This window comes from Pipra filicauda, unplaced genomic scaffold (assembly GCF_003945595.2).
Source record: "Pipra filicauda isolate LSUMZ 115617 unplaced genomic scaffold, ASM394559v2 scaffold127_size2900866_pilon, whole genome shotgun sequence".
Classification (NCBI taxonomy): domain Eukaryota; kingdom Metazoa; phylum Chordata; class Aves; order Passeriformes; family Pipridae; genus Pipra; species Pipra filicauda.
This window is the reverse complement of record NW_024103740.1, coordinates 2,654,736-2,680,135: the sequence shown is the minus strand read 5'-3', so window position 1 is coordinate 2,680,135 and position 25,400 is coordinate 2,654,736. Positions and strand designations below refer to the sequence as shown.

The 25,400-nt window shown below is 36.9% G+C and overlaps 1 protein-coding gene across 7 annotated transcripts; it reads right to left on the bottom strand.

Annotated features, from left to right (window-relative positions):
- Window positions 1-26: 26 nt before the first annotated feature.
- VWA3A (von Willebrand factor A domain containing 3A) lies at window positions 27-25,389 on the bottom strand. Of its 7 annotated transcripts, none has more exons than XM_039390389.1 (34): window positions 25,142-25,389; window positions 24,538-24,620; window positions 24,182-24,302; window positions 23,428-23,552; window positions 23,275-23,349; window positions 22,022-22,076; window positions 21,133-21,231; window positions 20,189-20,295; window positions 19,790-19,915; window positions 18,671-18,779; window positions 18,218-18,283; window positions 17,631-17,756; window positions 17,265-17,403; window positions 17,078-17,181; window positions 16,818-16,898; window positions 16,147-16,241; window positions 15,751-15,870; window positions 15,275-15,349; window positions 14,419-14,563; window positions 13,548-13,746; window positions 12,961-13,031; window positions 11,762-11,920; window positions 10,216-10,306; window positions 9,136-9,246; window positions 8,507-8,604; window positions 8,203-8,355; window positions 7,427-7,535; window positions 6,599-6,743; window positions 5,978-6,122; window positions 4,775-4,923; window positions 4,372-4,498; window positions 3,678-3,775; window positions 3,260-3,323; window positions 27-2,054 (listed from the first exon to the last, which is right to left on the bottom strand). In XM_039390389.1, exons 2-34 carry the CDS (start codon window positions 24,600-24,602, stop codon window positions 2,049-2,051), a joined length of 3,558 nt encoding a protein of 1,185 aa, XP_039246323.1. In that variant the 5' UTR covers window positions 24,603-24,620; window positions 25,142-25,389; the 3' UTR covers window positions 27-2,048. The 7 variants fall into 7 exon arrangements, with proteins under 7 accessions (XP_039246323.1, XP_039246318.1, XP_039246329.1 ...); XM_039390384.1 differs by having other exon boundaries at window positions 4,775-4,926; window positions 25,142-25,388; XM_039390395.1 differs by having other exon boundaries at window positions 4,775-4,926; window positions 17,631-17,720; window positions 25,142-25,388.
- Window positions 25,390-25,400: the final 11 nt, after the last annotated feature.

The following is a 25,400-nucleotide window of genomic DNA, read 5'->3' as shown; positions in this document are numbered from 1 at the left end:
GGCAGAAAAATATGCATCTTGGTCAATTATAAAACTCCTCTTTTATTATGTCTTGAATACAGTGAATTGCATTCCAGGAAGCATAAAGCAGGAAAGCAAGTGACATAAACCTGACAGACCGACACTGGAGTCACTCACAGAGCACTCCATTACTCAGATTGTCCCAAATGAACCATCTCCTTAAAATGTGTTCCTGGCTCGGTAGCCCTCAGATTGATGGAAGCAGGTAGGATGGGAGTTTCCAGGTGGGTAATAAGAAGGAGACAGGATCTGTATTTTAAGGAAGCAGCTGCTGTGAGTGGGTAGCAGGGCTGACCAGCCTCCAAGACAACAAGGCTTCGGCTGCACAGCCTGAACACAGGCACCCTGGATGGGGTGTAATGGCTAAATACTGACTTTTATAGCTTCTGGGGTTACACAGATTCTAACCAAAGAGAAGATTCCTCAGTTCCTAACACCTACTTTAAGTGTGAGAGCTCAAGAGAATCAGAGACACGTGCTCTGCTCTGCCCACAGAAACAACCAGTCCAAGCCAAAACAAACAGCTGAGTGATGAGTACGAGTGTAGGCTGCCACAACTCAGGATTACACAGATCCATTGGCAATCAGCCCATGTAAATGGAATTGTTTTGAATGAGTAAAATATCTGAACACCAAGTATTACACAGGGGGAAAAAAGGCTATAAAATGAGAGGTTTGACAGTTGTAATTTAACAGAACCCACTGAAATTGGACATGTGCATGACACTCTTCCTTCACACAGAGCCTCTGAGATCATTTACCACACCTGCACAAGCATATTTCCTTTTAAGCTCTTTGAAAGGACCTTTGTAAGAATATCAGAATCTATGCTGCAGTACTGTGACATTTCCTCCAAGGAACATATAAGAAACCCTTCCTGGCAATACAGAACACTCATCCTTCCTACCTGGATTTACTGTTTTAACGTTTCTTAGTACAAATTCACTTATTTTATCAGTGATTGTCATCTAATATTTCTATACTCCAAACAGAAACGTAACTAATCCTATTAATTTACAACTAACATTTTCATATCAAAGCATCTCAGTAGTTCCACATATACACTACCAAAATCCCAGGAAGTACAGCATAGCACATCTGAATTTTGCAGTCTGAATCCATTTTTATTATATTACATATATTAAACACTTGAGATAAATTTATAATCCTCTTAAAGGCAACAATAAACACCTACAAAATACTAGTGAGCTGTCATTACCGAGCCTTGCAGTAAAAAAAAGTGTATTTCATAAATCAGCTGGTACTGGCAAACATACTTTAAATCTTTCCAGACAGGAAACACATAAGAACTTAACAGAATTGCTTAGAAGACTAGCAGTGTCTGGTTACACAAACATAACCAAGCTGTATCAGCAACTTGTTTGCATGTCTGATCATTTCTGAATCATTACCTCTAAATATTTCTGTACTGGTAACTTAAAAAGCAAAGGGTAGAAATAATTATTAGCAAACTTCTCTTGACAAAAACATGAATTCCAAGCTTGTTTTCTGCACTAAAGTTATTGCTTGGACTTTCTATGCAAAACTGGTATAGAGAATTCTCTTCCTAATATCACAGCCATCCATCCCAACTGTTTGGCATAATGAGTACCAGGAAGGAAATCTCAAACCAACTTCCAAAAAAAGACAATTTGGACATACCAACAACTAATTGAAGAAATTATTAATATGATGCAGTAGAATAGAAACAAAAGTTGTAACCCTGTATAACTCCTAATTATATTAGAAATACATACACTTTTAAAATTTGTATCAGCTATATTGAAAACTATCCTCTACTTATGCTGAAACTTTGGAGAGTTCAGGGCTTGATTTACTTTGAGTCCTGCAAAGTCTGCAAGTGGAGTCAATGCAGCATTTATCACCTGCAACTGCTCTGGCCAGCACTCGTGACAACAAAGAATTCATCTTCTCTCTTTCTGCTGGAAGCTTTGAGCACACTCTGAAAAGAAGCAGGTTAGTGGTCTGACTCCAAACCTCTTCAGCATCTTTTCTTCATCTAAAATTTAATCCTACAAGTGAAGCACATGAATAGTTTTAAAAACTCAAAATATATAAACTGCACAGGCTCACCATCACCCCTGACAAAATGGCAACGGAAAACCAACACAAATTAAATTGAAAGTTTCCTTACATGTTTAATGGTGCTCCAGGGCTATGTACTTTCTGAAGTACTTTAACAGGAATGTATTCCTATATGCTTTACAAGCAATACAGTTTTCCTTGGAAGGCTGAAAGACTGAGATGGTTGTGGAACACTAGGTTTATCTCTGCATGCCTGTAACAACTTCCTTGCTACTACAGGATGGTTATACATTCATTTCCTCTCCAAGCATTTCTCTTGAGTGATCAGCCCTTAAATGCTGAATTCTGCACATACCTGGCCAGGCTCCAGGTTCCACTCTCCATGAACAAGCATTCTTAGCCAGTGGGGCTGACTGGATTTTTTTTTTTCTCCTCTTTGAATGACCGGGCAATGTTTTTAAAAGGAAATACAAACTACAGCCACAGAAACAAGGATTTAAAAACCAGTCTCACTATGTCTGCATTACCCATTTCCCTGACGAATATCTTGGCAGACCAAAGTTCTGTAGTGCAACTCTCTGCAGTTGCCTGTGTGTCCACAGCTCTCCCTCAAACAGCTCTGTGGGAAATGCTTCTGTCCTGTTTAACTCTGAGAAAGTACTTCCACCCAGCCATTTCTCTTTTCCTGTGATACTCTGCCAGTTTAAAAGCAGCAGGTTGGAGGTTGGCTCTGGGAGAGGTTTAGTTTGCCCAGCTGCTTCTCCCATCACTCTGTAACAACAGTGCCATGTTTGCTGAGGTTCTTTACTATTAGTGGGGTCTTTTTTCAGTCAGCCTTGTTCATTTAACACATAAATCATGCAGCACATGCAGCAATTGTTATTACAGCCATTACATCTGGTTCTAACCCTCTAATGTGCTGAACTGCTCACTCTTAGAATGAGCTGGACCACTGATAACTACAAACACACACCTGCCTTACTCCTTTCACCCCAAACACTGTCCCCTTTGAACTGTTCTGTGGTTATATTGGGTTATTCTGGGGACCAGCTCAGCTAAGAACTAAAATCATTACAAATTATTTCAACTTTGGAAAAACTCCCTGCTGAAAATGAATACATTTAACATTAGGCTTATGAAATATTAGCCTTCTACTGAAACACATGAACTGTATAAACTATGATCTATTTACCTGAGGACTTCTTTGAAAGCTGGAATTGTCCTTTTGGTTTATATTCCGTTTTTCAAGTAATAATCTGTTTGAAAGAAAAACAAATCCCCAAGAATTCCAGCAGTTTTTCACAGAGGCACATAGTACCTTTGTGCCTTTGTTCAGCTGTGTCCCTGGATGACAAAACCTTTTGTATGAAGAGGTATAATGCATTTTAAAGCTCTTTGCATGTACTTTTGCCCACTGTTACCATTGAAATAGTGCTTTCTGGTTCTGGATTGGCAGTTAGGAAGGATAACAATGAAGAAACATAAGGATCAATACAATTTAATTGTCTTTCACTCCAATCCTATTTTTTATATAGCAGACACTGGGAGTCAGATACTCTTGTCTTCCTTCCATGAAATAAAAAATACAAAGACTCTTGATAAATACTCACCTCCAAGATTTTGCCTGCTTTAAAAAACTTCTAGCTTTTGCTACTTCTTGAATAAGTTTCTTTAAATCATCTCCTTCAAAGTAAGGGAAAGCTGGATCCTGAAAACATAGTTAAAATATTCTACTTTAACTTGCAACAATTCATTATTTTCTGTTTCTACCAAATCAGTTAACTGAGCCTAAGTTCTACATTTCCTTACTTGCAGAGAAGGTCTTGGTCTTACAAGGGGAGAACAGAGCAATTTTAGATTGAACTTGGTTCTGTTCACTAACATTTTTCTGCTGTGGGAATCCCTGAGGTCTCATGCTGGAGAATTAATGTGCCAAACACTCTATAAGGATTTTTCAATTACTTAAATGAAATACAAGATGGTAAGCATAAGAAAGCACAGTAAAAGCTAAAGTTAGCTTAAAATCCACAGTGGTCCAAGATATATTTTTTACTTCTCTTTCAAAACCTATATTGCATTGTATACTCCTTTCCTGGGTTTGGGCACCAGACCAAGGCAGTTAGAAGAAAGGTTAAAAGACAAATACTAAGATTCCTCCTTTTGGTTTCAATGTGAAGTATCTTAGGAGTCTTGTGTTATTTTTTCTCTCTCTCTCTTTTTTTTTTTTTTTTTTTAAATGCAGTTTGACTTCTGGTGAAGAACTAAGTTGAAATGAAACAACCCAAACCAATCCATTTAGCATACATCTTCATCTTCAAGTCCCTCTGTCAATATTCTGTGTGCTGCTAATTGTCCATCTTCATCTCCAAAGCAGCAATGGTAGCGCCCTCCTGTCTGGGAAGCAAGTTTCTTCAGAAATTCATTAGCTCCTCTGTTAACAACAAAGTAGAAAGTTGCTTATGAAAATTGATTTCTCTGAAAGCAACAGCAATAGAAAAAGAATTTCTAAGAACTCCTCAAAAAATATTACATCTAAAAATAGTTGGGAGGACATGATTATAAACTTCTGTATGAAACGTAAGTCATGTGGCAAATACCCGTGTCAGAACAACCTTCCCTGTTCCCATCTTGGTAACAGAGATTTCTGACAATAAATAAACTAGTAATTTGGAAAGTTTTTTTGTTGTTCTTGCAAAGTATCATATACCTGTCTGCCCAGCTAAAAGAAATGGTGTGGATTTTAATATCTTGGTCCTTTCTCAATCGTTCAATTTCTTCCAAAATCAGACTGCAACTGGTGTCTGGTTTTCCATCAGTCAATAGATACAGGGCCTCTACACCTTGGAAACTGAGAGCCTTCTGAAAAGCAAAACATAAGCTTAAATAATTAGTACATTTATATGAAAAGTTATATTTAAGAAGAAAAACATAATTCCAATGATTTAAGATAGTTTTATTTTTACCACATCATTAATCGACTTACTTTTGTCTTTTCCTTTTCACTAATCATGAAAGAGACCAAGGATATACATTTGAAAAATAAAGTAGGTAATTTGTAGCAAAAGACAACATATTTATAAGCAGGAAGTCATTAAAAATTGACTCATTGAAATAAGAAAATTAATTGGTTTTGGAGAACTGCTGACAAAAGATTTTTTACATCACATTTCATAGGAGTTAAAGATGTTTAATGTCTGAAAATCAGGCTCATTAGGATTTGACCTTTCCATATTATGAAAAACTGCTACAGTCATTGACTCAGTGGACATTTTTGTATTGCAGACACACCTCAGAGTTCTACTGGACTTGATTCATGATGAATTCCATAAAATTTATATAGAGACTGTGCAAGGGTGTCTGGAAGAAGAACCATTCATTTAAGGCAACACTTCTTTTTTGATTCAAATTTTAAATCTTGTGGAATTGCGAGTTCCTTCAGCCTCTGTTTTAAATTATTAGTACTACTTAATTTCTACACTGAACATTTTTATAGGAGAAAAGTTTCTTCACCTGCTACTGAAGTTCAAGAATTGCACTCAAAGCCTATGAAATTCCAACAAACTGCTTCTTTAAAAACCCTGTTTGGCTCAGAGCAACATACCACAGCCACAGATGTACATAAACATAATTTTGAGCAACTGGCTATTTTCTCTCTCCAGTATTCTTTGAACACAAATATTGATGCAACTATTGACAGTTGACATTTTTTTTAAAACTCAGTGCGAGTAATTAATTCTGGTATCAAAGAGCCCTGGGGCCAGAAACAGCAGCTTGGTTTCAATGCTTTGCATATAAAAATGTTGTATGCTTTGACCTAATCATTTCCCTAAAATGTTACCAGTCAGGGGGAAGTGTTTTATCACCACAAGACACAACGTCTTCTCCAATACGTGGCAGCCAATTTACTAACCTGTAAAGCTGTGAGGATGCACGTGTTACCATGGGCATGGAATTTGGAAACCCACTGCACAGCATCATGACATGATTCATCAGTTGCCTCTACAAGACACTCTTTCCAACTCTCTGTATTTTCTGCAAATCTCAGCAGGTTAAACCTGAGGAGAAAGATGACCCACAACATTTAACCCTCACCAACACGATGAGTCACTTTGGATAAGGCAGTTTTGGAGTAAATAAATAAATTAATTAAAAAAGCCACAAACGCAAACCCAATAGAAAAAAAACAAACCCCAACCAAATCCCCCACCCCAGAACCTAGTGTTGGATTAAATCTTCAGCTTTGGAGGAGTCACAAAGCATCTCTCACTCTGCATGAACAGAAAACCTATGGGAATGCTGAGCCCAGAAGAGTGAACAGCATCAGCCTACAACATAGGCTCAGATGTTAGAGAGCTCAGAACTAAAAGCTGGTTAAAAAGAACAGAAAAAGCAGTTATGTCACATGCATATTATAGTCTAACATTTAACAATTACTTGGATTGTGTTTCAGCACTGTATTGCTTGTAATTAACAAGCACTTATTACATAATAGGTAGTGCAGATTTCAATCTTTATCAGTAACTCACCATACCTGACCTCATTTCTTCTCAGCTGTTCCCAGATAAGGGAGGTGAGTTCTTTTCTGACATGTGGCAAATATGGGCCAGTGGAACCAGATGTGTCAATCAAAACACAGACATTTGCTTCTAAAATGGTACCAAACAACCTTCGGCTTCCTGGGCCAGAACAGGAAAACTAATTAAGGGTCATTACACAGGTGTATTTTATTGAGCATATTGTAAATCTTCATTTTAGGGGTTATTCTGGGCACATTTCTACATCATTAATCTATGCAGTAACTAGGTAGTTAAAAGATTAATAATAGAAAAGTTTTCTGCCATTTCAAATCTAGCACTATCAAGCATTAATTATTAGCCAACTGTAGCAACTTGCATTAAATAATTTGTAGCTCCTACTTCACAATCCAGCAAAAAATTAAACAAAGATCTTTATGAGCAACACAGAGATCAAAATGCTTTTCACCAGCAGTGATGCTGAACTTCTAAACAAGGCACATTCTTAGCAAAAGAAACAAAAAAGCTAATTTAAAAGCTTGTATATGTTACTGTATATATTTTGTTGATAGAAAGTTTCTAGTTCTGTATTCAGGAACACAACATCCAAAAAGTAAAAAATTACATCACAGCTCCAATTATTTCACAGCAAACTAAATCTTTATCAGCTACACAGATGGAACATTCCATTGTATTCTTGTATCCATAAAAACGAGTTTTAAAATTTCCATGAAACGCAAAACAGATAAACCTTTGTTCATATTTGAGGTTTGGATTTGTTTCTATTAGAAACAGCAGAGCAGAAGACTTTGTGTATATTTAAGTTGTGCTTTCCACAGCAATACCTGAGAGCAGCCACTGTACCCTCTGGAGGTAGCGCTGCAGCACTCGCTCCAGCTGTTCTGTGTAGATTTCCAGCTCTTTAAGTTGAAACTGCAGATGTTTCACAACCCCCTGGAAAAATGCAGTTTGTACAGGAACATCTTACTTCAGGAAATCTGAGCTCAGCTGCTATGTATGCCATGTTGGCATTAGAAAACAGGGAGATCCATTTTTTTTTTTTGTCTTTACCTCCAGGAAATAGGGCAAGAAAACAATTCTGTGACTCTTTTGCTGGTAAGTGGTTTACCCAAATTAGGGAAGCTTGGTTCTCATCTCAGCCAGCTGTGCTGGGCAACACAATTATATAATTGACTGGACAGGTGCAGCTCTTGCATTATTTCTGAGAGTTTATAGATGTGACAGAGCAATAATATCCTTCCTGTGCTTCTCTCCAGTCACTACACAAACTGAAAAATTAAGATCTAACATTTTCCCAGTTTTAACTTACACATGATTTTGAAAAGATTTACTTAAAATTTTAAAATTATTTTTCATACTGTATGAGCAGAAGAGATACACCCTAAAGATCCCATGGACTTCAAACATCCTAAATGTTTTTTTTGTGGTGAATAAAAGACCTTCTCTGGCTTTCTATTACAAGTATGATTTAGAAAGAAGAACAGAGATGAGTGGAGGGAACATCACACCAGCAAGCCACAAACACTGATCAACATGCACTGTCTAAAACAAATACAAAGGCTTTCAATGAAGTAGATAGATGACATCTGAAAAAACTTACATTGATTTCTGCACTAGGGAAGATAGAACAGTATTTTGCTGATACTTTCTTGTGCAGAGACTCCACAGTTTTGTTTTGGTGGGTGCAGCCTGGACCAAACATCAGCCTGGGCAATTCCAATTCAAGCTTTTTTATACTGTACTTGGTCAGCCACTTGTAAGACAAACCAATGGAACAATTGCTTGTTGGAAAATATAGTTTAATTTTAAGTAATAATACATTGTACAAAATCACAGTCAACACGTTCTCATTAATTCAGATGGATAGTTCCAAAATGGCAATTTATTAGTAAGGAGAAAATTACCTCTTTGCTTGAACAGATTTCCTCTTCTTTTGGCAATGTAACAGGGGGAACAGACTTTCTTATGCACATAGTCTTTGGATATTTCTGGTTTACTGTACCTGTTTAAGAAAATGAACAAGCAATATTGAGAGCTCTAGGTTAAAATATAGCCCTTCTGAATCACATATGACCATTGATTAACAAAGCCCAACCAGATAAAACCCCCAATAAACCAAACCCCCAAACCCACAGACTAACATTTCATACACAATTCCATGTTTGAAAAAATCGTACAGTTTCTATATATCAAAGTACCTAAAAAAAAATCACTTATTTTTAAAAACTGTCACCTTCAAAAAATTCCAACCCAAATTTTCTATAATGATCTAAAGCACGATGACAGCATTTTAACTTAGAGCACCTTTGACCAGAAGATGCCAAAGGACTTTACAGAAAATAAAAAGGAAAAAAAAAAGAAAGAACCACCCACCTCCACTCAAACCTAAAAATCTTTCCCCCTGTTTGATAAACTCACTTCCACTCACTGTTTAAAGCACATTGGTTATCAGTGACTTAACAACCTGACAGTTTTATAATCAAAATGCTGATAAGAAAAGGGGCTTCACCCATCCTATCCTGGTAAGACATACCCACATTTCTTCCTTTATCAGTGTAAAATACAGATAGAGAAAGCTCCGGCTGCTTCCTTGATTTATCCTTTCTTTTATTCTCAGTCTGAGGCCATTCTTTTATTCTTTGTGCTATAAATAAATAAGAAATAAAAAAAAAATTAACTAACTTCAGCTACATAAAACTCTTAAATGCAACCCTGTTCTTCACTTCAGATATTCCTATTACCACAATCATAAATACTTCATTTTCTTAGCTACTGGTTAAGAAAAATCCTATTACAGAACTACTTATGTGGCTTTCATAGATATGGAACTAAAACTTGTACAAATGTATAAATTACCATTGGGAAGAATGTCACAGGAGTTAATTTGAAAATATTAGGACTTTGAATAAGCATAATATTTATTGGAAAAACCAATTAACTTTGTACAGAGCAAATATGAATCCAGATTTGTAAACACTGCTACATACCGACATTCTAATTTCAATAAATAAGTAGATTTGAAGACTCAAATTTGATGTAAAAAAAAAGAAAAAAATTTGCAAATTAAGTTTGCAAAGATGCAAATTAAAAAACACAGGAAAACTACAAAAAAATGGAGGAGAAATGAATTGGACTTTAAGGGACCAAGAGTAACTGGAATCAATTGAGTTTTTCATATACCAGGAACAGTTGGAAGAGTCAGTACTTCAGACAACCTGACATTTGTGTTGTAATCTTCCTTCATTACCAGATCATAAATAAATCAAGTGAAACAGCATATTAATGACAATAGGATCTAACAGTATGAGTGGAAATGGATATATTGAACTAATAACATAATAAACCTCTGAATTGCTGAGCCTTCTGGTTTCAAGTGTGGACAAAGCTGGGTTCTACTTTCCACCCCCCACACCAGACATTTCCTGATACAGGAAGGGTATTCAATCATATGAGCTGAAAATCACTACACAAAACAACCACAATGTTTTCTATCAGTCTGATTAAAGATTAAAACTTCAGGTGTTTCTAAAAGCTTAAATAAAATATCTAAATACTGTCTTTTAAGCAAAACCCCAAAGAAACTGAAGAGAAGAAGCCCCTAATCCATCCAGACCTGGTGGAATTTCTGCTTTGGCACTAGGAGGACGCCATGCCAGGACTCTTACAGGAGTATTTCTCCCTGCACCATGGTTGTCTTTAACATCCTATAAGCACATTAAAAAAATAGTTGTAAAAAATGTTTCAGTTGGATCATAACTGCATTATTCAAAACTGGAACTACCCTTCACTATTCTCTAGTTCCTGCTTTACTCCGGCTTTTCTGACAAGTCAGCAGACTGCCATGACAATGTGTTAATTTGTAGTTTCTTGCTGGGTGAAGTAACTTTTAATTGCTCTGTTTTTATTATCTTGTTGACATCATCTGCTGCCATAAAACTGGAGACCAACATCTACAGGCAGAGGAGCTGGGACCACTTTTGCCACTGGAAGGAGCAGTCTAGTATGGTGAGGGCATTGTTTTATAGAATACAGTGTAGACTGTCTTCTTCAGCATTTTACTGAATATTGGAAATCTAGTGCTGACCCCAGTAATTCCTCCTTTAGGTGTATGGCCCATCCCTGCAGGGGCTGAGCCCTCTGCTAAACAACACAGCACTTGTGTAACCCTCCTGTAGGATAAGACTTTTGCTGTGACACTGAGCCATCAAGTGACATCTAATTAAACATACAGCACTACTATAAATATCCCCAAACATCTACAGACAACCCTGTACCAGTTTTCTACAATTTTAATCCCTGCAAAACTATGCTGTGTAGTCACCTCTGAGTAATTACTTTTTCCCTGCATTTGTGAAGAGGTGTTGAGAATATGCCACTTTTGCTAAAACAGCCTGGAAGGCCTGTGTGAGCTCACCTACGAGGTCTTTGCAACATTCTCACACCTACATTTCCATTCCCTGCATTCCCACACCTACAATGCTGTTCCCATGAGAGCTGAAAGTTCCAGGTGAGAGGTTAAATACATCCTCTGCAACTGAAAGCTCTGTATCTATTCATTTATACACCAAAATGGTAAACACTGGCACTGTCCCTTTCTGTTGCAGATTTGTACACCCACTCAAACCAAATGTGTGCACAGCCAAAAACAACACAGAAAACATAAGCAAAATCCCAAAGGACTCAGCAGTGTAACTCCACGGAAATAAGCACAGTGGGCAGGAAGCAAATCCTGAATCCTGCTCTTGTTTTATGTTGGATGTGCTACTGAGCTGCAGCTCATCTGTAAATGAGCAGAACACCATAAAATTCAGTACCTTCTAGAAGGACTTGCAAAACAGATGTAATTTGGTAAAGCACATTTCTGCTTTGCCCATATTTTCATTAACCAGTAAGCTTTTAATATCAGAGCAGGGATTATTTAGACACCTTTACTCTGTGATTCCATTACAATTAACTACTTAGCAGGAGTCAGTAAGATGTAATTTTTGGTACAGGTAGCATTTTGAATGCAAATGGAAATTCAGAGTACTATCACAGTGCTGTTTTAATTCCCTCAAATATTCAGCTGAGCACTTCTGTCACAAAGAGCTATTTTTGTGAATATCTGGGAAGGATCTCTAATTAAACCCCAGCACATTAACAATGGGACCATTTCAAACCATTCTAGCCGGGCTTGGAGCTGTGGGTTTAGGAGATGGCAACTTCTGTGGCCTTCTTTTCTCATTCTTTGTAAGTGCATTTGAATCTCCTTCTGGTGCAAATGGATTAACAGACTGATTTACTGAACGTTGCTTCAAGGATTCCACCAGGAATGCACACTGAAATGGAAGTTCACTTTGTTTAGGAATTCACATACGTGAAATGTAAGTATATGAAATTTCAAAGACAGGTATTTTATATTTATTACTGTATTAATAAATTAAATTCATATTGAATTGATCAATCTGATAATGCTTAACACTCTTAACTGAATAGTTAACACTCCTTTGTGTTGTGCTTGCTCAAACACACTGGATGGAAATCCTTCCTGCTCTGAGCAAACATTCCAAAAGAAAAGGCAACAGTATGCATACCAAGGCTAGAACAAATTGGAAGATGGTGAACCAAGTATATGCATCTGTTAAATGATACTAAAATATTTTAAGATGTCATTGAATATCCACTGACTCTTCTTTAACAAGACCAAAAACCTTTGTGACTCAGACTTGCATCCAACAAAGTGCTCAGCCCTCTGGACATGTATCTTACTGCATAACTCTTCCTAATCACACTTTTATAAGAAACAACCACTGTAGTGCCAGGCTGGCTATACTGCCTCAGTTATTTTGTTAAATATCTTTGGAAAAAAAGTCATATGAATGTATATGGAGAGATATGGTCTAATGCTACACCCTTGGTACACTTCAGAAAACAACTGTTTTAGAATTGAACAAAGGTATTGTGCCAGTGACAACTCTCCCTCCACTGTGACTTTTAAGATCATAATATTATGTTTATTATATAACACATATAAATGTTAGATCTATTTATTCATATATATAATTATAAGGAACAATTAATTCTAGTTGAGAAACATTCATCACAGGATTAGCAAAGAAAAGGAGAATCATTTCAACTGTAAAATCCATGCATTTGATAAGGAATCGTGGCTACTCCAACACCAGTCACTGCAGTGCTATTGTACAACTAATTCCTAGTCCATATTTACCCTTTGGTGACTGTTCTAATGCTCCAGAACATTCCTGCCCTTGCAAGGATTTTCATTTTGTCCAATCTCCTCCACTGACAGCTGAACAAATACCACTGAATTTTTTTTAGGAAGAAATATATAATTTAAAAAGTTACATATAATTCATACCTTTTGGGAGTAGTTTTTTGCTTTTTCCATTTCCGACACAATACTAGTAATATCATCACTTTCAAAAATACCTGATAATCAAATAGACACTAATTAGGGTTTTTTAGAGTGTACAAAATATGTATTTTTGTAAATGTGCAACAATTTGTAGATATGTCAAATATCAGAGAAAAGAATCACAAAACCTCTGTTTCCTGCAACCCTGACTATCTGAACCTGTTGTGTTAGTAGTATATTATATATAATATATATACATTTTATATATACATTTATAATATTTTATATATAATAAATATAGTAATATATATATTACTATATTTTAAACGCTCATTTAAAAAAAAAAAACTAACAGAAAATGGTGAATTCAAATAGAAAATACCAAATTGCTGTGTTAAGGCTGCATTATTGAAATTCACTGCAATTGAAAGTCTCAATAAAACTACAACTTGAGTTTATATCTCAGTGCTAGTAGAGCATTGGTATAACCTAAAAAAAGCCAACTACCTGATCTGGGAGTAAAAAAAGCATTAATACATATTATTTAATTAATGAAAAAGAAGTATGTGCTGACCTCCCTGCTCACATACCTGCTTCTCCAAACCAGTGGAATCTGCCCCTGGCTGCCTGCACTATTTCTCTAAAAGCACTGGCAGTTTCTGCAGGGCTGGCATAGCGGGCTGGGATAACCCCACTGGAGCCAATGTCCTCCATGGCACTGAACAGACAGACATGAAGCTGTAAATCAAAACCTCTGCAAACCTCAGCCACATAAGCACTGATGGTGTGCTGTAAGACAGAGAAAAAAACCCATCAGTAGTGACCCTCTACCTCAGACAAGCTTCTGTCTACTCCACTGGTTCCTGACACTTATAAATGATATACAAATCCTCCCAATCTGATGATTTCTTAGGTTTGCACAGAATTTCCAGAGAAGAGACACCTCACTGTATACTCATGGTGAGGAACTCTGGGCTGTGCACATGGTTTAACAGCCCTGGAGCCCCTGTACCATGAACATGTATCCAAGCAAGGGATTACTGTGGTTAAAAACAGGAGCTGTCTCTACACAGGGTACTATAGAGTTTCACTGGACAATTATTTGTGTCTTTGTTCCCCTCAGTTATGAGGAAATGGTACCATACAAAAAAATCAGAGTTGTTCATACTCAGGAATGTCCAGTGAAATGATGGCCAGAGCTGGAGGGGGAGGGAATCCTAAGAGCAAGTTCTGAATTTTCCATGAATGGCACATTATTAATAACTGCTGCCTCCAACACATGAACAGCAATTGCAGAGATGGAAGTTTGGGCTGCCTTAGGGATGTAAAGGAGGAGTATTCTGCCAATGAACTGTGATGACTAGCAAAAGGAAAAGAAAAAAAGGGGAAAAAAGAGAGAAAACCAGAGTTGAGACAATTCTGATAGGAACTTACAGAAGAGTTGCCTATGATGATACTTACTGTTTCCTGATCAGGTATTCCAGTAGTCAGCAGGTAAAGTCCTTGTGATTTGTGTTTCTCTTTGTCTTTGAAGTCGACTTCTACAGCTCTCCTGAGTGCACTCATGAAATTTCTACTGCCCTTGCACTGCAGGCTCAACACCCATCTAAAAAAAGATGTTTACAGTTCAAAGAATGAAGAAACAAAAGCTTTTGTTTCTCCTTAAAGCAATAAAGAGAGCTAAGAATCTGAAATAACACTGCACTGGAGTCTAAAATTTTTGAGAATGACAGAGTGCAAAACCAAATTATATATTGGCCCAAATTATTTGTTCTAGTTTATGTACTGCCACCATAGAAAACCAGTTTTTAAGGTGAGATACAGAGCATAAAAAGGAAACAATTATCTCTTAATTTTATATGGAAAAATGTTAGCATACTAGAACTTGTAGAAATAAAAATGAAACCTGATATACAATGAAAACACTGTGGGTGTGACTCCACAAAAAGAAACCTGGGATTTATTTCCAAAGTATATGGGGAAAAAACACAGTTCAGGTTTCACATTTCAGTTGTATTTGAAGCAGTCTTCAACTCCTAATGTAACCTGTGCATTTCTTACACAGACATTTCTGTATCTGTGTACATATATATTGTGTATATATATGAAATACAAAGTCATTAAGACATATTAAACTTTATAATGGTGTCTTTACAACAACCCATCATGAACAATCAGTGCAGAACATGGCAACCTATTTTTGTAATATGATAAATGTATAAATATTTTTAATTGTTCACATTGCTCTTTGTTCCATCTGTTTCACAAGACTTGTGATCACTGAACTCACACACATGGGATAATTATTTGATCCTACCTCCAAGCCTTTTCTAAGTTTTCTGGATGGGAAGGAAGCAGTTCCTGCTGCCAAGGCACAATGTCACTCCCAAATCTTACATGGAAAGATAACAGCAATTAATTTGCAGATTATGGTTTAGAACAAGCAAAAAGAAAGAATAAATTCACTGCAAAAGAAAAATCTCATTTGGGGTATTAATACTGCTATGAACAGTATAGCAGGATGAGTATTGGATTGCAGGGATGATGCAATCAGTTCCAGTGAGCCACACCCAAACCAGTGATTTTTAATTACTAATCTGATCTCTGTTCATCTGATCCATGCACTCACCCAATAAAGACAAACCATTGCTAGTTTTGCAATTACTTCACTAAAAAACATTAAATACAATTAAAAATCTAAAATATGTCCATTAGTAACTACAGTCTCTGAGCAGACCTGTTTCATGGCAATGCATTACAATTATTTTAAAAGAATCTTCAACAGTTGCTCACGCTATGATATTGAAGTAATCCTTATTTGACATTTGTTCCTCAAGTAAAAGTCGCAGAGAATGTTGGATACGGGTGATGTACATAGAGTTTGTCACTGATATATCAACAAGTATAACCACCCTGGATAAGAAAAGAAAAAAATCTTATTTCATTATGTATTTTTATCTTCACTGCACTCCAACTTGCCAGGGGAAAAGTATCTTCTACCTGTGTATCAAAATGTATAAACACTGAATTTAATTCTGCAAAACATAAGGTGAGATTTTAGAAAAAAAGAGCAACTGTGCAACTGAGATTGGGTAAGGCCTCAGACACACTGTAAATAAGCACTATCCTCAAACACAGAACTAGATGAAGACTTCAAATCTCACAAAAAAGGGCTGTCAAATACAATACCTCTTTTCACAAACACTCCCCCATATTCTTCTGCTAGTAATGGAGAGCCAGTCAATTCGTTTCTCATAGATATTTACCATTTTAGTAAGGCGTTTCTATGGATAAAATACAGAAAATTTATGTTAAAAATAAAAAGTTCGAGTCTTTTATCATCAAATGATGAACACAGAAGTAACATGACAGCATAGTAATGAAAAAAAAAAAGATTTTTGTTCATTTTGACAGCAACATTTCATTCTTAGTAACGATAAGAGAATACAGTCCATGAGAAAAACATACAGTGATAAAAAAGCAACAAAGAGTCTAAAGGTCTAAACTCTCCTCTTCACTTTTCCTCTTGCTAGCACGTCCCAAAATAGTGGTCAGGCATATTACCAAAAGAAAAAAAGAAGCTTAAAAAATACAGCTTTTGCAAGTTTACCATTTCTTCAATAGCATTTTTAGGCAGTGTACATAACAAAACACATCATTTAAAATAAACACAGTATTTTCAAACGTATCATTCTTTAACACAGTGTCAAATTAAAGACATTAAGGTAATTTGTCTAAACTCTACAGAAAATGACCTTTGCAAGTATATGCAGGCATTATATGAGGGCATATCAAGATAGAAAAGGACACTTAATGTGGAATAATTAGATGGTAATCCAGCCCTGAGATAGACAACTCACCTGGTAGTTGTATAATACTGGCAGGTCAACATGGATATTTTTCACAGTTCCATCATGCCATTCAAACTGCATCATGATTTTCTAGAAGGAAAAATAATAATCATTCTTAAGAATGGCAGTAGTATTTGATCTGAATCTATGGTTCAAATTTCTTTTAAAGCCTGTAGAATTTCACTAACTTACAAAGCACTGATTTTAACTAGAAATACGTAGCAATAGAAAGAAACAAACACAGGAAAAAAACGTTCCTCATCACTTACCTCATGCAGAGTTGATGATATTCTTTTTTTAAGAATAGGTATAAACTCCACCACAGGAGAGAAAGCATTGGGAGCCAGAACTTGATAAAGGTTTAACTTCTTGGCTATAGGAAGAAATAAATACTTTATACAGAACACACATTCAGATTCATATTTCATATTTGTTAAGTTTTTCCTTCTGTGCTACCTTTCAATCCATATGTCTTTAACCAGTCTGTTGAGGTTTTGGCCAGGACACTTGGTGTTTGAATAACTAATGGTCCTTTGAGCTTTGGAGGCTTTGGGAAGAAGCTGGAAGGTGCTGTATTTGCAAATCCTGCAGAAACCTGAAATGGATTTTAAGAAAAGCTCGTGCAAGTTTCAGCATCGTTTTTTTTATGCTCAGTCTGAAGTATCCAGTATGGTGGACATAATTAAAACTAAAGTGCTGTGATTACAACAAGCAAAAAACACTTTGAAAATGCCTGATTATTTATAAAATTTTTTTTCATATTGTGAACCTAAACATTTCTGACCTTGGTTATTCAACATATATCTGAAAATGAAAGGATACATCTGCTGTTTTACTACTAACTGAGCCACCAAGTCTTCTTTGAAAAGTCTGTTTGATGCTTTTGAGTAGGTCCTTGGCCTTCAGGAACTCCTGAAGAAGCAAATGAAAATCACTGCTATCAAAATACTGCAAATATAAAAACAAATGGGGAAAAATAAGTTAACTACTATTCAAACACCAACCCACAGCAGCTTTCTTATTTTAAAGTGCACACATCAATACAAGACTGCCTGGCATAGCAGAATTGAGTGTAAATGTATTTAATGCACTGTATATAAATTAGTAATAATTTATAAACAAGATATTATTTTATTATTTTGAATCATGCTACAATAAACCACTGCTTTCATCAGCTGTAAGTCAGTAAACAGTATCTGCAGAATTTATTGTGCTTTTAGGAACATTTTCAGTTGCAGAAAGAATTAACCACAGGTTTATTGACCACTTCCTCAGCACTTCTGTGACAGAGACTTTCAGTACCAAGCCTTGCTAGCAACTTCTACTCAGATCATAATTGTTCCACTGCCTCAAAGGGAAGAATCATCAAAAAGAGAGAAAAATGCTTTGCCTCTCTAACTGTCACCCACCTCTCCCTTTGAAGAGTAGCAATGATAACGGCCTTCTACAGCTTCTGCAAGATTCTTCAGAACTGCCTACACAATATAAACAGGAAGAAAAAGAGTTACTTTGATTTGCTAGTCTCTTTTGGGTTGTTGGTATTCAATTCTCAAGTAGAGATAGAAGAAGAATCTTTGAGGCACATGTAGTGAGAAAGCCAAAGTAATTATGTTTCCATCATTTGCTTACCAGTCTTATTTTAATAAGGCTGAAAAACTAACTCAGTAAAGTTACAAAGATGATGCTCCAAACAGATTTTTTCATGTGTGCAAATCTGTTCTAAAGAAAATACAACACTAAATCAAGAACTCTCTAATGACTAGGTCAGCTCCCCCACAAGTTTATGAGAGAAGGCATTACAGCTGAATAGGAAAAAAAAGACAGGACACTTAAGGAAGTTAATTATTAACACAATTACTTACAAGAGAAGCAGGATTGCTGCAATCATATGTAACAGTGTGAATCTGCAGTTTCCTCCCCAGCAAACACTGCTGAGCATAATCACACAATATTTCAAAAGGCTGATCAGGGCTGATACAAAAAGTAAAGAAAAAGAGATATTAACAATGGCAGTAATTAAATGGGAAAAAAAAAGGCCATATTGAAGAAGGCAGAGAAGAAAAAACAGTGGGAAAGAAATAATAAATCATGGGAATGATTTATGCATTTAGCACAACCTGACCTCCTCTCCCTTTTTCAACCATTACTGAGGTACCACTACTAGGGTTTAATTCTGTCCTGAAAACCTGAATGATAACAAAAGCACTAAGATTCTATTCCAATTCACGACAGCTTGTGGATTAAATGATCTAAATTATTCCCTGCTGGTCCTGGCAGATAAAAATTAGGAATTGTGCCTTTGGCCCCTGTGACAAACAATGACAGAAAACCTTTCAACACTGTCTTCCAAAGGCCCAAACGAAAGGAAAACTTTGCTTTGTGCTTTAGAACTTAACTTACAGTTAATAAACTAGGAGTAGGGTAACACTCCTAGAATCCCTACTGTAGTCTTTTCCTTGTAATCCCAACTGCAATATTGCAATTTTCAAATTATGACAATAGAACTGCAGAATTTATGTCCATAATTTATATAATCTCAGCCTGGTTTCATTTATTTAATCAGAAATTTTAAGTTTTCCATTAGCACAACTAAGATCACAGAGAGAAGACAATCCTTCAACATTTAATGCTATTTTACAGCAAAATCTAGCTTATCCTCTAATCTTCACAGAGGCATGGACCCTTTCAGTGACATCCTTAACGATGCTGAAGGCTTTTACTGATGTAAAATTAGAGCTAGCAGACTCTCAATAGATTACTGTGATAATTGATCTGCAAAGGAAAAATGTAGCTTCATATCAGAAAAGAGAAGATTTATAAATAGTAAAAAAGGGAACAAATAAAGGAATTCAATGGTATGAACTAAAAACATATAAGACCTGGATCTTAAATTTTCTATTTATTTTTGTATCCAGTCTGGTTTCTTGTACCAATTCTGTATCCAAGCTAAAGCTGGTTGTTAAGAGAGAGAATGAATTTACCAGCTTCCTACAATAAGAACCAGGGAATTCAGTTCTTTCATTGTAAGGACATGCTTAAAGGCTTTCAGCAAATTGCAGCCTTGACCAGGCTCCAGCTCTTGTATCCACTGTCTCGCTTCATGTAGCCTAGGAGGGGGGAAAAAAGAGAAAGAATATGTACAGGTGCTAAAGAAGAAGATCATGAAAATTACTACAAACCACAGGAGCTGCTCAGATACTTTAAACGTGAACAACCAGCTGGAAATCACTGACTGCATGTTGAACTCATTGCTTTTTCTCCCCTCTTAAAATCACTACAGGCACAAGATGAAAAGCACTATTGCCTACAAGAGATTGTTCTAATTAAATGGAGGCCTTGTTTGAAACACCTTTATTTTTCGGAGAAATGAACTTACTTACACGTGAACGTTGATGTTTTTTGGACTCTCCCACAGCGGTGAAATTTCTGCACTGAATGAGAGGCAGTACAATTGCTCCTTGTAACAAAGCTGCTCATCTATTAAGCACTAATGAACAAAAAATTGAAAATGCATTACTACCCAGTAGTAGGGTTATTATGTAAAAGATTAAGAATAGTAATTTCCCAAAAATTGGTTGACAGCAGTATTTCCAGCTACCACTGAGAAAAGCTTTCAAGAAAAACTCATACATATTCAAATATTTGAGAAGTACAGAGACAATACCTGCAAATCTATGGTATTCCAACTGATTTGTTAATGGGGCAGGAGTCAAGGAATATTTGTTGTACTGGTATCAGTTTTTCTGTAAAGCTGATGAGCACATGAAACAACCCTGATCTAGAATGCACATATCCACCAACCGAGCAAGTACTAAAAATGGTTAGTACATGTTCATGTATGGGGCTAAACAATAGTTCAAATATTAAAGAAACTGAGTTTTCTTGAAGGAGTTTTATCTGAAACATACAAATAAAAGATGCAGATAATATAAATTGATGTTAAATAATTCAAGAATGTGGGAAATTAAACCATACCAAATGTCAAATTTAGACAGTAAACCAGCTACATTATATCTTCCTTCCTTACTACAAAAGTTTTCTAAAAATAAAGAGCATAATAAAGGACAATTTTCTTCCAAGAATTCAGAAACTGATTAATTCACCAAGGTTCTGACCAAGATTGTGAAATGTGCCTTGTGACAAAACGTAAAGGCATAAGAAAACCATACTTATTATAAACAGCTCTATGTACAACTGGGTTCTACCTCTAACTGTTTCTGTTAGGCAAGTTTATCCCATTGAGAACATTGACAGAATTGAGAAAATCTAATAATACTACTTCAATAATGTTAGAATTGGCAGAACTTACTTTATTATTACTTACCAAAAGGTCCTTCTGAAAATCCAGTAGTCTAGGTCCATAACTCATGTGAGACACATCAATCAAAAGTCCCACTTTGGTTCCTTTTATAACACCAAACACCTTACAAGAGACAAGTAATTGTAAATACTATCTTATCTCAATTTTAATAATTTTACGGTTTATTCTGTACAACACCATTTTTAAATCATGTACTGGATATTTATTTTCATTTTAAACCTTTTAGACTAAAGATGACACAGTGACAAAGTTAAGGAGGGAAAAAAGAAGGAAAAAAGGGATAAAAAAGAAGAAGAAAAAGAAACAAAAGAGTTAACTGGGTCCCAGCTAATCCTTACCAGTGAATCATATTACCTCCTTCCCAAGACAACCTATTCATTGTTTGAGAGGATAAATCAAACATAACATTGTCTGTAGCATCTCCTTCAGGCCAAATCAAGCAACTTTGTGGAAACCAGATTTTGGAATGCTGCTTCCTTCTCTCTCCCCTTTGAGAGGGAGTTACATCCTGAGCATTAGCACTGCTGGGCAAAGTTAGTGCATAACCAGCTGGGCAAGAGGGGGCACAAGGGACTACGAGACAGTTCCACTCCAGTCAGAGGATGCTCAGCACTGTCTGCTCCCATTTAAGTTGTGCTGGGAGGTCCTGATGATTAAAACTGCTAAGAGAAAGAAAAATACTAGATCTGGAAAGCAGAAAACTGCATACCAATGAAAGATCAAAAAAACCAATCCACTGTCAAGATCGCTGCACATGATGTGGAACTCACAGTAAAAAATGAAAATGCATAAGCTTTCTGCAAGTCACTTCTCACTAGTATTCAAAAGTTAATTTATTCTTTAATTTCATACACAGTTCCACTCTAAAAACATATTACAAAGTTAAAGTTACCTTTCTGCTGTCCTCCAAGAGCCACTGAATTCTCTGCTGATAAAGTTCAATTGCTCTGACAAAAGGCATAGCACACACTTAGCTAAGGCATTCCCCGGCACTGTGCTTCAGTGTAACAATCAACAATCAACCACCTCTTTTCATCACATCCTTTCTCTCACAGATGCAAAATCTTTGAGAAACAGGTGTTTAAAAGTACTGTTTTCAGTGGTCTTACACAACTGGTGCTTGCAGGGTTAACCATTTAAATTCCCCTTCCCCTAAAGCTGTTTGACTGATCAGATATGTAGGTGTTTGAAAAGCTGGATCACCAAAATGTTTTCTAACGAGTTGCCGGTTTATTCTGTTCAGAAACAGGAGAGGGATACTCACCACCTCTATATGTGAACAACAGCAGCTCAGGCACTACTGAGTTTAGATCATCACACACAGTTTATTGTCAGGAGATGTATTTAATATAAACTACACTATTGCTTAAGACACTTATGAAATATAACATTGTGACTGAAAGGCAGCACGTTCATTGTTGTGCCAGACTAACTACAGCACAACCTTCAACAACTTAATGCCAAAATAGGTATAACCTGAGGTAAAACAAAATGCTTGCTGGCCTCTAAGACTGTTTTACTTTAACCTACTTCTTTTTAAAACCACGCACAGGATTTTTACATTTTGGTGAACAAAAAGTTTAAACAAATATTTGAAAGAGAAAAGCTGCTTCTTTTTTATAAAAGCCAGACACAGTGAGGTATGCTGAAGTGGCAGCACTCCTAGGAATTGTGAAGACCAGTAAAAACATTATAGTTACTCTACAGCTTATTGAACCTATTAATTAAATGATTTCCTTAGTTTAAGTTTCCTTGATTTTATACATTTAAAATCCACTTAGAAAACTTTTAACTTCTACGTGTCATGACTAGATCCATGACTTGAAACTAACCCAGTAAAAGTAACCCACAAATACACAGTGTTACCTGTGAAAACCTGACCATTTAATAGCTGCCTTTCTAAAATGAGCTGCTTCACATCAACACCTGGTTAATAGGCATCTTCAATAAAAAGAACCCCAAGCTTCAGCTGTAGTGTCACACAATTATCACCTACCCTAAACCTCAGCAGAAAGGATTTAATGCTGAGGTACTCTCAAGTTCCCACAGACAACAAATTAAGACTTAGGGCAGGACTTGCAGTCCTGGGGAGTGGGGATATAGAATCAGTTACAGATCAAAACTGTAAACAAGACTGATACTTACTCAGAAAGTCTGGACTCAAAATCAGTAACAGTCTCCTCTGTAAACACCATCCCTTCAACACCATCTCCTGAATTCCTGGAACACTGTGCATAATTAACATCAGAGGTGCACACAAATTAGGACTGAGTGCAGCAAGGGTAGTGTTGTACTTACGAAATAATATTGCCCCTGTTTACCAGATACTCTAATGTTAATTGCAAGGATTCTAAACTGTAGTTTCTTATCCATTCTTCTGTGGTTTGCATCATTTGAGACTGTATTGTCTTCATTTGTCCTCTCTATGGATCAAATAAGAAAAAATCACACACAGTATGAGGAATTAAACGTGCTGTTCAAATGTGACAAAAACGTATGTCCTAAGGACAGTTACTGGTAGGCAGTGCATGTCCAAGAACAACATAATTTTAGCTACTGGAATACTCTGTTGGATGTAAAGGAAAAGAAGCTTTCAGAATACCCCCAGATTGTGAGATAAAGGAAGGGGAAGGAGAACTGAGTTTGGAGAAGACAGGAAGGAAGACAAGAAATAGGAGAGTTCAGTAAAAGAATTAAAATAAATACCTCAGTGATTTACCAGAGAGGAAAACAAAATAAGCATCTCCAAAAAGTGACTCAGAGTTTGAAGGGACATATAGCCTTCTGCTTTTTTGAAGAAAAATGCAGGGTCTACAGCTGATCTACATTTATTGTTTTGCCTGATTTGTTCACAGACTGATTTATCTCTGCAGAACAACTACATGTAGTTGCATCACTTCAGTGATTATATCTATCAAATTGTCTGTGTATATGCAAATATATGTAAGGAAACATATTAGTTGTCTATCAGCTTATTTATTTCTCACTCTGTATTTATAGTGGGTATGTGTCACTGTTCTAGTTGCTCCATTTAGCAGGAAAACTCGCCTACCAGCAGATCTTGTGTCTTGTTGGTATGTGTTCCCAATAATCCATTATCTGGTCCTAGATGAGACACAGTAAAATCTTGCCATGGTAGAGGATCACCCTGTGCATGGGATTTTGTGGCCACCCTACAAGACAATTAATTTTATGGGATTACTTCATTACCCATAATGTTCCCGTATTGTAGTAAAGTCATTTAATTTTTTTTCTGTAGAAACTGTTTTATACTTTGCCAGTTGTTTAAACATTCATTTAATATATGATAAATGTTTTGAAGGGACATAGTACATAGTTTATATGAGCTAGAATTTATTTTATATCTATGTATGAAGCTCCAACAAGCTTCTGTAACAACTTCCTTACCCATTTTTCTCCAAAAACTGATCATTGTCCAACAACCATGCCGTTTTCCTGATGTGTGTATCCATTATATGAATAGACTTAGCCTTGTTAAAAGCAAAAAGACAAAAAGCAAAAATGTTTAAATCCTCAGGAATAAACACTACTTAAAAAGGTATTGTTGATATTGTCAGCAACTTAAATGATAATTTATACTGCATGTGGGACAACAGCAAACTTAAAAAAACAACAACAAACAAACAAAGAGAAGTTAAAATTATCCATTTACAGAAAACGGATTTAGGAACTATTCTGCAGGAGCTGCTTGTTAAGGGATTTTATGCAGTTAAATGTAACTGTGCACAGCTGCCGGGAGACCCGCTTCACAGCCAGAAAGGAGATTAACCACAGCAAAACGCAGAGCTGCCCCTCGGGCTTAGGCGCGGTAAGAACTGAGCAAAAACCATCATAAAATGCCGGGTTTCGCTCCGCTGAGCTCCACCGTCCTGGGCCACCCGGGCCCTGCCGCTCCCAGCGGAGTCAGCACACCCTTCCCGTCCCCCCGACCCTCCTCCCCCCACGGGGGAAAAGACCCCTGGGCTCCCCCGCACGGTCCCCCGGGACTCACCTCCCCCGGCGGGGGAAGAACCCCTCGGCTGCCCCGCACCGCCCTGCAGAACTCACCTCCCCCGTTCCCTGCCCACCCTCCCTGGGCACGCCCCGGAATCCCGGGCGGGCACCGCGCCAGCGACAGGGATCCCCCGCCAAGCCCCCTCAGCACCTCCCGGTGCTCCCCCGACCTTTCCCCCGTGCGGGGGTCCGGGGGCGGAGGAGCCCAGCGCGGCCCCCGCCCGGCTCGGAGCGGCGGCTCCGCCGTGTTACGGCGT